The sequence below is a fragment of the Malurus melanocephalus genome, unplaced genomic scaffold (assembly GCF_030028575.1).
Source record: "Malurus melanocephalus ecotype Western Australia unplaced genomic scaffold, MMel_1.1 scaffold_317, whole genome shotgun sequence".
Taxonomy (NCBI): domain Eukaryota; kingdom Metazoa; phylum Chordata; class Aves; order Passeriformes; family Maluridae; genus Malurus; species Malurus melanocephalus.
In genome coordinates, this window is record NW_026623549.1 from 538,036 (window position 1) to 551,071 (window position 13,036).

At 52.3% G+C, this 13,036-nt stretch overlaps 1 protein-coding gene across 2 annotated transcripts; it reads right to left on the minus strand.

The window, feature by feature from the left end:
• Window positions 1–1,108: 1,108 nt before the first annotated feature.
• LOC130580156 (transcription cofactor HES-6-like) lies at window positions 1,109–2,885 on the minus strand. Of its 2 annotated transcripts, XM_057377483.1 has the most exons (4): window positions 2,715–2,885; window positions 2,542–2,628; window positions 2,385–2,466; window positions 1,109–2,300 (listed from the first exon to the last, which is right to left on the minus strand). In XM_057377483.1, the coding sequence occupies exons 1-4, from the start codon at window positions 2,853–2,855 to the stop codon at window positions 1,867–1,869; spliced, it is 744 nt and encodes a 247-aa protein (XP_057233466.1). In that variant the 5' UTR covers window positions 2,856–2,885; the 3' UTR covers window positions 1,109–1,866. The 2 variants fall into 2 exon arrangements, with proteins under 2 accessions (XP_057233466.1, XP_057233465.1); XM_057377482.1 differs by having other exon boundaries at window positions 1,109–2,466.
• Window positions 2,886–13,036: the final 10,151 nt, after the last annotated feature.

Sequence of the window (13,036 nt, forward strand, 5' to 3'; positions counted from 1 at the left end):
GCTGGGGCTAGAGAGGTGCAGCCCAGGGCCAAGAGGTCATCTGGTGTTTGGGGTGTTAGCTTTAGTGCAAGTGTCCCAGGCTTCTCCTTCATTTACACTTCAAAACCCTAACCTCCCTCCCTAAAGCTGAAAGGTCACTAKAGAAGCTCTCACCTTCCCTTGCTCAGCTGATTTTCCCCCTCTTGTCTCTGTTCAAAGGGAATTTAGCACACCTGGGGAGGAGAAGGACCAAACAAATCTGAAGGCCATCTTTGAACAAGAACTCCCACCTCAGCTAAAGAAAACTACAAAAAAGAGATCTTGCCAGTGCTCCAGTTTCTATTTTTATTATTCCATGGGGTTATTAACAAAGGTATATGTCTAGTCCCTTGGTAGTTAGGTTGCTTCCTTTCTTGCTTGTTCTATGTTTGGGAACTTCCATGTATTAAGATACTTTACAATCCTTTTTTTCCTCTTTACAATGACAGCTCTCTGAAAGGTAYTATAGCCCAGCATAAATAACCTGGCATCTCCCCAAAGCAGGAACAGGAAGGGGTCAAACCTCATGGATGAGAATGCTGAGGGTCCCCCTCCAAGGCCCCTAGAAACATTAAAGACCACTTTCCAAATCCACTGCACATTCTATTCAACTCTGGAGTTTTGTTTTGCTCTCAACTGAAAAAAAAAAAAAAAAAAAAAAAAAAAAAAAAAAAATCAAACAAGCCCAACAAAAAACAAACCACCCCCCTGTGAAGTTATGCCCCAGGATAGGATTTGCCTAGCACTTCTGAAGTTAGGGCTGTGCATGTATGAGCAACACCTTGCGATGGAAGATCAAGTAGAGTAGGTTTGAGACTGGCATCCAGACCAACCCGAAATCTGTGGCCTAAGACCAACCTTAGCCAGTATGACCTTGTTCATGCAATAAACTTAAGTGTCTACTAGTATTAGGCAAAAGAAATATTTGTATTCCAATGCTTAACAATGCTTAAGMACAATAATTAAGTGCTTAATTACCATTGTGTCCATGATATACACATACTGTTGTTAATAGCCAGCAAGAGGGAGCTGTGTTTTTAATGTTTTTAAACGGGTTAGAAGTGCATCGCATTCCACAATACATACCATGTTGTGAATTCAGTTTTTTTTTATTAAAAATTAAAAATAAAAGCCATTTGACACCCTAATATACATAAAGTCACAATAAACTCAAMTGTGCTAAAAGCAAAATGTGCATAAAGACACGCATTTCTAAAAGGGACCCTGCCACCAACATCTTTTAAAGTGTTTCTCTAATTCCACCGGGTTTCTAGTTTTCTCTCCCTTTCCTAAAGGTGGGATTTTAGACTRCTACCAGGTACAGATTCTAGCCCCACTGACACCTTTCAGGGGTCTGTGCTATCCCTAGAACACTTAAAACCGTGCATGCAGAGTTAGCTAGAGCTCCTCCTGSAATCAACCATCATCATTTAAAATGGACAAGGGCTTTTTCTTAGAAGGTAGTAGTATTCGGGCCACTTCTAAAGCGCCAAGGAGACAGGGTTATAAAGTAACTGCTGTGTCTCCACCAGAGAGCTTTGCCACTACGAATCAACTCCCTCCTCCCCCCGTCGTCTCATAAAACAACCCCTAAAGTTACAAAATGCCACACACGCACACACACAGGGATGAAATGTTACCGCGTTCGCTATTAGGCTGTCAGGGTGTGACAGCGTCAGAGTGCCCGTGGTGCAGTCCGCAGCCCCAGCGCTGCCAGCCGCGCACACACGATCACACACACAGCACACTCACACCACACTGGCGTGGGCCGGAGCGGGGGCACCCTGCTCTCCCCCACAGGCAGGGCAGCTCTCTCATAGATAGGTCTGCGCTGACTCCTCTCCTCTGTTACCAGGGTCTCCACATGGATTTGGGCGAGCCGGGCGAGGCCAGGCCCTGCGTMTGGGACGCGTCCAGTCCGTCCGTGGAGGTCTGGCCGGGCTCGGCCTCCGCCTCGTCCGAGTCGGAGCAGGTCTCCTCGCTGGGGGAGGGCGAGAGCGCCGGGGCGGGCAGGGCCAGGCCCGGGCGGGCTCCAGCCGGCAGGGCCAGCACCTCGCCGGCGGGCCAGGGACCGAGAGCGGGCTCCCCCAAAGCGTCCGTGAGCGAGTCCGGGCAGCCGCCCTCGTTGAGGGGCATGGACTCCAGCAGGTGGTTGAGCAGCTCGGCGGCCGTGGTGGCGTCGATGCCGGGGCAGCTGGAGACGAAGGTGTGCACCTCGTGCATGCACTGGATGTAGCCGGCGGCGAAGCGCTCGCTGGCCTCGAGGAGCCGCCGCCCGCCCCCTGCGCCGCGGGGAACAGAGAGGGGCTCGGGTGAGGCGCGGGCCGGGCCGGGCGCCCCCCGCCACCCCCCGGGCCGGCACTCACCGCGRCCGCGGCGCTCCAGCACGGCCCGCACCCGCCGCACCGTCCGCTCCAGCACCTCGGCGTTCTCCAGCTTCGCCTGAAACTGACCCGGGGCGCCGCGGCCGTCAGCGAGGCCCCGGGCCCCGCCGGCCCCCGCCCCGCCGCGCCGCCGCCTCACCTCGCTGTCGGCCAGCAGCAGCCGCAGCTCCCGCAGGCTCTCGTTGATGCGCGCCCGGCGCTTCTTCTCCACCAGCGGCTTCCGCGTCTGCGGAGACAACAGCGCCGTCAAGCCCCCGCTCCGGCCCGGCCCGGCCCGGCCCGGCCCCGCCCACCGCGGCCCCCGCCACTCACCCTGCGGTCGGCGCGGGGCTCCGCGCAGCCCTCGCCCCTCGGCGGGCGGTCCTTGCCTGGCGCCATGGCCGCGCCGCTGCCCCGCTCCACTCCGCGCCGCTGCCGCCCCGCGCCGCCGCTTTTATACCCCGCGATTTGCATGTCAATGAGCCCATTGGCCGMGCCGCGCGGGCAGCGCCGAGCGTTGGGCGAACGGGCCAATGGCGGCCGCGCGCTTTGTCTGCGGCGGGGCGGGGCCGCGGGCGCGGGCGGGCGGAGCGGAGCGGAGCGGACCCGACACCGACACCAACACCAACACCGATACCGGCCCCTACACAGACACCGACACCGGCCCCCATACCGGCCCCCAGACACCAACACCGATACCGGCCCCGACACCGGCCCCAAACAGACACCAACACCAACACCGATACCGGCCCCGACACCGGCCCCAAACAGACACCAACACCAACACCGATACCGGCCCCGACACAGACACCGACACCGGCCCCGACACCGCCCGGCGGCAGCGCGGGGACTCCCGGCCCGGCCGCTGGTAACGGCACCTGCCCCTGCCAGCAGCGTGCGGCTCCCCGAGGCAGGGGACATGTCAGTCACCCCCAGTGAACCCCAAACCCTCTTATGGGTTCAGAGTGCGGCTGGGGTGTTCATGGAACAGAGGGGACAGCCGGGCGTCAGCATGGACCTGGGCGTGAAAGAGTCAGTCTGAGCCCTGATCGGGAACCGGTGGGGCTGAGCAGGCACAGGTGGCCATGAACACCGTCTTGTCCCGCYGCCATCCCTGTGGATAGGGCTGCTGTCAGGGCCGGGGTGTGGGTGCCAGCCCGGGAGAACGCTCTGGTTCGGACCGTGTAGCAGGGCTGTACGAGGCACCATGGCTGCTCGCCGGTTCAGCCCGTCCCCAGCCCCGGGGGCTGCTCGCCTGCCCTGTGGCATCTGCGCCCAGAGTGCTCGGTGCCGGCCCTGGCGCGCCGCAGCCCTCCGCCTCCCCTGGCTGAAAGAGCCGGGCAGGCCAGCTTTGTGCGGGTAACTTGATGCTGATGACAGTTGGCAGCTGCAGTTCTCCYAGCAGACCGAGGCAAATAAAAGCATTAGGGCTCGTCCCCGAGGAAAGCGACAGGTGTTCGCTCCCGCTCCTTTGTTTCCCTTCTTTTATTCTCCTCGCTAATGCATGTCATATTTTTACCGCCCGAGGAAACGGGAGACGCGTCCCCCGCTTGAATCGGCACTGCCGGCGCGGAGCCGCACGCTCGCTTCCCCGTACGTGTCCGGCATAGTTCCCCTCCTGCTACAGCTTCCTCCCGGTTTGTCTCGCCACGGAAAGCCCTCTGGTTTTGGTGGTGCTGAGGTTTTCCTCGCAGAGAGGTCTGGCGTGGGCCGKAGCGCCCACAGCTGCTCAGAGCTCCGCGACGCCCGGCTCCAGCAGTTTTTATGGATCCGCACCTGGATCGGTGCCTGGCGAGTCCCGCGTGGCCCAGCGGGTACCGGCACGTGTCCGGGAAAGGTCGGGGCAGCTCTTACTTTGGCAGTCCCACTGCTGCTTAACACTGCTTTTCGTCTTCAAAGGGCCATACAAATATGCGTGCCTGCACTGTGCTAATCTGTGTGTGATAAAAGAGCAAACTGGCATAGAGAAGTTCACTGTCTTCCCGATGCCATCACGGAGTRCATAAGGGATAAAGCCAGGACGTGGTATATCCTGGCTGGAGACCTAAGATCAGGCCGTTCTTCTTTTCTGTATCGCAATGGACAGGAGGTGTTGTTTAAAGAAAGGTGTTTCTGGTGTGTTTCTTCCTTTTCTCTTAGAGTATCAGCACTCAGATTTTGTTGAGGACTCTGTTCATATGGCGACAAGTTTGCCTGCACCAGGCAGGAGCAGAATGGGATGTACTAGGGACGGGATGTCTAAACCTGTCCTGCTTTTGATGCACYTAATTCTCTTTGCAACACAACATAGAAACTGGCTCATTCTTTTTGATGATACAATTAATGCTGGCTAAGTAGAAATGCTGTTTGGACCAGGGCAGGTAGAGAACGTGGTGGTAAGTAAGCAAGTAGAGACATCTGTGACCATTCTGTGTCTGGTTTATGCATACTTAGCCCACCATAGTGGCAGGGGAAAGCCACGACTGTATGTGGGCAAACTGCAGTAAAAAGCAGCAAACTGCAAAGAAATGGGTGTCACAATTTTGCAAGAACCGTCTTTGTTCTCAACCAAAACTAGGCACAGAAGGTTATTAAAGGTGAATAAAAGCACACKAATGCACACACACATTTGTAAAATATGCAGTAACACACAGCATATGTAATGGTGTGGTAAAAGAAGAGCTCCAAACATCTGAGAGCTTTTTTCCCCTTCAGAGAAAGCTCAGCTTTTCCTAGAATGGGGTGGGGGAAACGAGCGAGCAGCTGCCTGCTTGCTGGCTGGGGTAAACCACAACACACAGGCATTCAGGTGCTCAGACAGTGGGGTTAATAGGGGTGTAAATCTTGATTTACACGAGAGGCATTGCACTGCCATTGGCTGCAGGTGCAGTCCCCGAACCCGACYGGCCTCTTCACTGCAGGTGTTTGGATCAGCTGTGTCTCACAGCAAAGGTGGGTTACAGGTGCTACATTGTTAATGTAGGAAAATGAGCTCCCGAATTCACCCYAGTCAAGGTTCAGCCGTGTCAGGACTCCGGTGGTGAAACTCTGGTGCCTGCTGAGCAGTGAGGATTTCTCACAAGCTTAGGATCCAAGGTTTTGAGCAGTGAAGAGCTGGAAGCACAAGAACTTCTGGATGCACGGGGAGACTCCAGCAGCAGGCTGGCAACTCTTGGCTAAGAATGGCCAGAGAGAGTTGGCCATGGCTATAACATCCTATTTCTCTTATGACTGGGTGGGTGCTGATGGCAAGGCATTGTACACGTTGCTAGCTCTTGTTCTGCAGCGTGTCTTTTTGTATTTTCTTTGAAGAGCAGCGGGTCAAATGAGTTGACAAATGCTGGAGCTGTTTGTGCTGGGCATTAAAAATGTATGTGCCATAAATATCAGGGCATCACTAGAGCTGCCAGTCTGGAGGTGAAAGTCACTGCAGGCTATCTCCTCTAGCCCACAGGGACAATGTGACATTTTTGTGCTACTTTGAACAAGTTCCATCACGTCAGGTGAAGYGAATCATGGTAACCTCATGCATTTTAATGGAAATGTCAACTGCAATCTAGTAAAAGAAAACATTCCTTAGATATCCTGTCCAATACCTCGGTGCTTGTCCATGCATGGTGGTTCCTGAAGGAGATCTCACTATACCCACTAACTTATCTGTATCTTATCCAGGTTAAGCCCATCTTGCTGATGGAGAGGTGTACAGACACTGCTTCCTCCTCCATGAAGGGTGGGAGTTTAATCTTTGTCCTGCCAGAGACAAGCTCCTACACAGCTATAAATTACAGTTTTGCCAAGGAACAGCCCAGTTTTAGCAGAGATAACGGCATCTGGGTCTTTCTGCACATGTGCTCCTGCAAGCCTGTGTGTAGAGCAGGGTTTAATTCTTTCTAGATGGTGCACAATCACTAATGTGGTGATCACAGCTCTGGTGACAGTGGCAAAGGTGACTGTGGGAGGCAATSCTGCAGCCTCAGCTATGTGCCCTGTGTTTTGGAGGCCCAGGCAAGTGGCAAATACTCCTTTCTGACATGTAATGGCCTCAACACACTTCYGTTTGAGTTGTCAGGTGCATTTGGAAGATCTCTGGCTCCCAGAACATTCACAGAGACACAATGAAACTTGAAACATTTTTGAATGCTCTACAGGCAAATGTGCTGCCATCCCTGCTCTTGGACTGGAGTCAGGAGGTGACCCCAGCTCTGCGTGGATAATATAATCAGGGCACGGGATAAAGACATGATGAGCATGCACAAGGTCCATTGGAAATGCTTGAGTAGTTTCTTTCATAAATGGTACAACATCTGTTGTTGCTGGAGGCACAAGTTCCTGTCAAAAAGACACGTCATCCTTATAAATATTAATGGTGCATCTAAATGGTGGTGGGTGTGAGCTGTGGCGGATGTGAGGTTAATGGGTGAGCTGCTCCTTAGGCATCCGTTCGCTGTCACCAGGCTTATTTCTACACTAACAAATACAAACTGTTTAGGTGGCAGAGCAAGCAAAACGTTTTCTCCCCCCTCCTCCTCTCCCTGGGGTCCCCTCACGAATGAAATGTGTACTGTAATTAGTCTCCTGCCTTGTCACTGATGAAAATTAGTCCTGCTTGYGGAGCCGAGGAGGAGAGGAGCAAGCCTGGAGCTGGAAGAGCTGAGGCTGTAGGTGATAAATGAAGCGGATGAGGAAGGCTGTTGGGAGAAGTCTGCAGCATTCCCCGTCAGCTTGATCCTAGCTGCCTTCAGTGCCATCGATTTCTGTGCTGTTAATAGCTGATGTTTAAGGGGAAAATAGGGTTGAATATCAGCACTGAGCTGCTCTTGGACTCCAGTCTGTTTGTTACTGCAAATTGTGTTTTCTGCCTTGAGCGCTGRGTTCCTGCTGCCCTTTTCAAAAACCATAAGGCTTTCCCTATCCTTATTTATTTATCAGCAGACTTGGCAGCAGTGCTAGTGTTCATCAGCTGGGGCACAGAAGAAYGGTTCATGCCAGCCAAAACACTAATGAGTAGCATTCAAAAGGGTCTTATGTGCATTCGCAGGGGAGCCCCAAGACTRTGATTGCTGCCTGTGGAAGCTCAGGGTCTCCCCTTTGCCTGAGAAGAAGGGCCCAGTCTTCTGTCAAAGAAGGCACTTGGACTTTCTGCCATTTCCAAAGTGGTGATACTCAAATGCAGCAAATGGTGAGGGGCTGTGCTGAGCGGGCAGAGAGGACAGGAGAGCCTCTCCCTGACAGTGAATCATGGATGGGTGTTGTGCACTGGGGGGATTGCCCCAGCAAAACCCTCTGTGCCACTTTAATTACCTTATCAACCCATTGGGCTCCTGTAGAGAGATGCCTAAACTCATRAAGCACTGCAAACTGCTTCAGCACCTATCATTTATCCTGTGGTCTGCTGTCAGCGACTGTGGCAAGGATCCTGTGCCTTTGAGGTTAGAGGGACCATCACTTGGACATGTTATATTTGTGGAAGTTATTTCAAGGAGGTGAGAATAACTCTCTGAAGCAAGTACAGAGGGTTGTTTTTTTAGTTGGATAAAAAAAGGCTGCCTGTGGTGCTTCAGGGAGCAGTTTCATCCTGTTTCCAGGGAAGCCTCTTGTATTTGATTTCTCTAATGTTTCTGGTAATTGAAAGTTATCTCTATCATGGGGCTGTCTTCGTCATAGGCTTTGTGCTATGTTTGTACCGGGGATGCGTGTATTACTAGTCCTCCTCTGCAAGATATTTATATTGGTTCCTAAATGCCTTGCAGGCATCCTCAYTAAAGTTCATTTGCTTCAGAGAAGGTGCTGAACCCCTTAAACACAATCCTGAGTAGGGCTGAAAGCTTTTACAGTGAGTGCCCTTCACGGGTGTTTCTTCTGCCATGCAGTGCGTGCCCAGGGAAACTCCCAGCCTGTACCTCTGGCAATGACACTCCAAGTTTGTTGACAGGACACAGGTTTTATTTTTATCAGATTAACATGTACATAATCAGGTTCTGAACTTTGCTCCTGTGTGGTTTGTGAAATGCTCTGGAAAATACCCCCTTTCACTGTCTCTCCTGGGCTTACATTCCCATTACAAATTGGATATCTGTAGGTGGGGAAAAGCCCTGTGCCCTTGGGGATGTTGGTATAATCCCTTTTAGTGATGACAGAATATACTTTATGGTCACTTTTGATAAACACTAGTCTTTTCTAAGTCAAAATGAGATCTATTTTAGAAGCAGAGACCAACTGCAAATCTTCACACCCCATTTTGYGTTTTGCACAAGCACTGGGCTTGATCCAGCTGCAAGAGATGCCTGAGACTGGACAGATGTGTTTTCTGGAGGCATCAGTGGACAGCTGGGACATGGCCACAGTGACAGGTATTTGTGGATCTTGTCTGAGCTGTGCCATTCTCTGGCTCTGAGATGGCGTTTCCTCAAGGAGGTGACACTCTGTAACTCAGACTCCTTTTAATGGAAAAGGAACCTGAGGGCTTGGTCTGCTGTACTATGGAAACAGGGTTTCCTAAGTTTGGAGTGGATTTTAGCCTTGCTGACCTGCACAGCTCATCTGTTTGGCATTTATGCTAATTTATGCTCGTGGTTGAGTTCCCTAGGCCTCTGCAGAAGCTCCTGCATCCATTTTGGTGAGGAGCCGTCGTTACAGCGGTGCTGGAAGGCAGCTATGTGAAGGAAGCTGAGCAAGCAGCTTTGGATGGGTTGGTGAGASCTGTCACTCCCTCCTCTCCAGGTGTATTTGTCCTTTATGGAGAAGCTTAGCCCAGTTTAAGAGGAGCATAAAGTTTTTGAATATTTGGACTAAGAAATCGCTCTGGAACTGGAGCACAGAGAAGCGTGAGCTCTACAAGGGGCTCCTTCACAGGTGGCTGATACAGGCACTGCCCCCCTAAACCCTGCCCCATTCCCAGAGATGCATGGGTCCCCAAGTCTCATGAACATGATGCAGGATTACTGCTTGCAGAGGACAACGTAATTCCTCTGCTTGGAAGATCATTTTTTCCATGTCTTTTTTCAGTGGGACTCAGGTGTTTGCAGAAAAATGCAAAACATCTTGCAGCTGTTTTCCAAGTGCTGACTTTTGGTCATGTGGGGCTGCTCAGTGCTTCTTTTCGTGGAAAGGCGATGGAAGGGACTTTCTGAGGGCTGCTATGATGWTGCTGTGCCCCAAAATCTGTAAGCAATGACGGCTGCTCCCATGATTCTGCCTTCTGTGTCAGTAGGCACAGGGCATTGCAGCCAGCTCACCTGACTAGTCACAAATCACAGAAGCAAAAAAGCTCCAAAAAGAACAGTCAGGAATACCATATAGGCTCCTATTTATGCTATGCAGGGTGACTTAAAAGAGAAAAAAAAATGCTGGTTCATATTAGACCAGGTTATTTTTTATAGAGAATTAAAAATGCTTTATTCTGCTTTGGGGGTTGGTTTGTTTTTTGAGATCTGGAGGAAGGACAGCACTATCCCTGCAGCGTTCCTGGTTTAATAGAGCAGGTTGGGAAGGGGTTCATTTACTCCATGGATTCWGGATCCAGTTTAACTGGGCTCTGAAATGGCCAGTTTTGGGGGTGAAGCCATTTTATTGGCTTCTGGGGATTACTYGATGTTCCCTAAACTCCAGTAAAAATTTCTCAGCACAGCCATAGCTTCTGTGTCCTTGCAATAAACAGAAAAGCAAACACCAGGTTTGCTCACACRCATGAACAGGGGGTTCTGAGCAGAGAGCAGTAGGACCAGATCCACGGGAGCCCCAGTGCAAGCTGCTGGGTCAAAGAAAAATCCCAGTGATACATGGCCTGAAACTGCAATTAGAGGGCTGGTCTGAAAAACAACACACAAACTGAAAATGTGGGCTATTCTGCCTGGGTTTTTTCTCTGTTTCCCTCCCTCCAGCCCTTTCAGAGGAGTGCTGAGTGCCGGGGCTGGATGAGAGCTGGGGTGCCTAGGTCCCCCAGCAAGCTCATGTGACAAGTGTGCCCTCAGAGAGCTCTGGGGCTGTGACCAGTGGCTTCCTGAGTGTGTTTGTGTCACAAGGGGCAGGTGCTGAGCAGATGGCCCTGGCTCCAGGTGCTCTGTGAGATGCCCCTGGCATATGGGGGTACATAGGACAAATCTTGTTAGGGATATTATATCAGGCCACGAAGGGAAACCACTGAAGCCTGACCTTAGAGACACCCCAACAACTCCTGCCCTGCTGCCCATCTACTCTGACACTCCCTGAGCTTTGCTCTTCAAGGCTTTCTGGACAGACCTCAGGATAAAGGAAGAAATCAATTTGTTAATTGATGAGTGAGTGATGAGTGCCTGGGGATCAAACCAGCCCCCTACAAGGTGCAGGCTCAAGCAATGGCCATCACCAAACCCACAGYTGGCCATTCCCAAACCCACAGCTGCCTGGTCTTGAGCAGAGCTCACTTCCTGCCTCTGACACCTGTAATTAGAGACGAGCCCAGGAGAAGCAGGGCTGACTCCTCCRAGAGCTCAAGTGGAGGATCAGGAAGGACAGACAGATGGTTTCAAGTGCAAGCTGTGAGGCAGGCTTAAGCTGGGTGGAGTCAGCCCTCAGCCTGCCCCTCGATGTCAATGCAAACACATCCTCTGGGCACCCTCGTTTGGGATGTGAGGGCAGCACTGCAGGTCCCTGCCTGCCAGTGCCTGAAATGCTGCCAGCCCAGATGGGACAGGGGGGCTGAGCCGCCTCCTGCAGCTCCCTGGGGACACCTGCCAAGAGTGCAGGACTGGCTCATCCCTGGGCACGGCAGGGACCTGGGGATGGGGGCACACCAGAGCCAGGGCTGCTGCTCCTTATGGAGGAAGGATTCGGGAGCTTTGGTCCTGGCAGTGCAGTCCTGCAGGTGGGAGCCCCTCTGTTTGCGTGGGCTGTGTGTCTGCCCCACTGCCTGCCCCCTCGTCCTCCTGGTGAGGAGCAATCAGCCCAGGAGGGCAGGGGATGGCACTGSGGAGGGGTAGATGATCTCTGAACGTGTTTCTGCCTGGTGGCATCCTGCAGCACCCTGAACATCTTTGGGCCTTTCTTACATCTCTTCTGAGCAGCTCTGCACCCTCTGGAGCTGGGTCAGACAGGTTCTGGTCATGCTCTTTTGCTGCTTTTCCTCCATCATCTGATACTCACGTATTCCTTAGTATTCTTGTGTTGCCAAAAGCATGTGGTGCTTTGTGGGGAAACTCTCTTGGTGATAAAACCAGTCCAAACTGGAGGCAGAAGAAGCTGTCATGAGTTTCTCTTGGCTCTCGTGTGGGCTGTGTTTAGCAGGTCCTGCAAGTGCTAGAGCGTGTGGTTTCCTTCAGCATGTCCCCACAGCTATGCTGACACAGTCCTCTCTTCCTAGAGTCCTTCCTGTTTTCTAGGATTTTATCTTCCAGGTAAAGTTAAAATATTTTTACTCTTTTGGTTTTTTGTATGCATTAATTTCTCATGGCCTTTTGTAGAAGAGTTGAGCTCCAAGAAGGAACCTAAACCTCCAGCACCTAAACACCGTGTCTGAGAGTTCAGTCTGTTGAAAGGGAGATCTGGAAAATCCATGTGCCTATAACAAGAAGCCATCTGGAAACTGTSTGTAGACATTGCGTGGGTGGATCTGAAACCCTCCGAACTCCTGGAGCTGATTTAAGGCTTCAGACAAGCTCTCCCATCCTGGACCCAGACCCATCCCGTGAGGGAGGGCACGCTCAGGGCTTGTGGGCAGCGCTGCTTCCACCAGGATAGGGCTGCCCTCRCTGACCTCTCCTGGCAAAGCCTGCCCAGCACCAAGTGAGAGAGTTGCTTTCAGTTTTCCCTTTTAGGCCAGGCAAACCCACCTCTGGGGACTGTGAAAGCAAGGAGGGAAGGGGAACGTGTACTGAGGGTTAGGGGTTAAGAGAGGGGAACCGTGGTTTCGTGTCGTGGCTACAAGGCTGCTTTCATTCTGCTTTTATTCTGTTTGTGTTAGGTCCCAGCAAAAGCCTTTACGATGTTTGTGTTCGGGCCGGCGTGGGGAGGGCAACGGAATGATTTACTCGAGTGTGATCTGCCCCTGTGTTGTGTCAATAATGTTATTTGCACAGAATTCAGCTGAAGGAGGAAGTGATCTTGAAAGCTTCTAATTCAGTTTCCTGCTCCTTCTCCAGATAGAGGCAATACCTGAGGCCCCCCGAGGCAAGAGGGGCCCTGTGGTGGTGTGTGGGAAGTCCCCGGGGAGGGCAGAAGAAATTTCAGTCGGTGCTTGTACACGATTATAAATTATTGAAAGTTCTCTTTTCACCCTGAACTGCTCAGTAGTTCACTGCAACCTTTTCCATGGTTGTCCTGGACAGAATTTATCCATATTAGACTGCCCAGCATCAGGCTGCTTCACAGCTCCAGAAATGCTGAATATTGGACTGTGGACAGGACTCCAGATTTGTGCARTGGCAGCTGCAGTAACGTCCAATTCTGGAACCCCATGGTGGGAAGGGTTGTGAGGGGAGGAGATGGGGGATCCAGTAGGGACCTACCAACATGTTCAGGGCCCGGGGAAAGGGGCTTGTTTAGTCTGGGAGAGGGGGCTCAGGGGAATCTAGCAGCATCCCACAGCTCCTGGAGGTGCAGTCACAGAGCTGGTGGAGCCAGRTTCTTCCATCCTGTCAGTGACAGCTCACAAACCGAGGGTCACAGTGCAGCTCACAACCGAGGGTCACAAGGTTCAGATC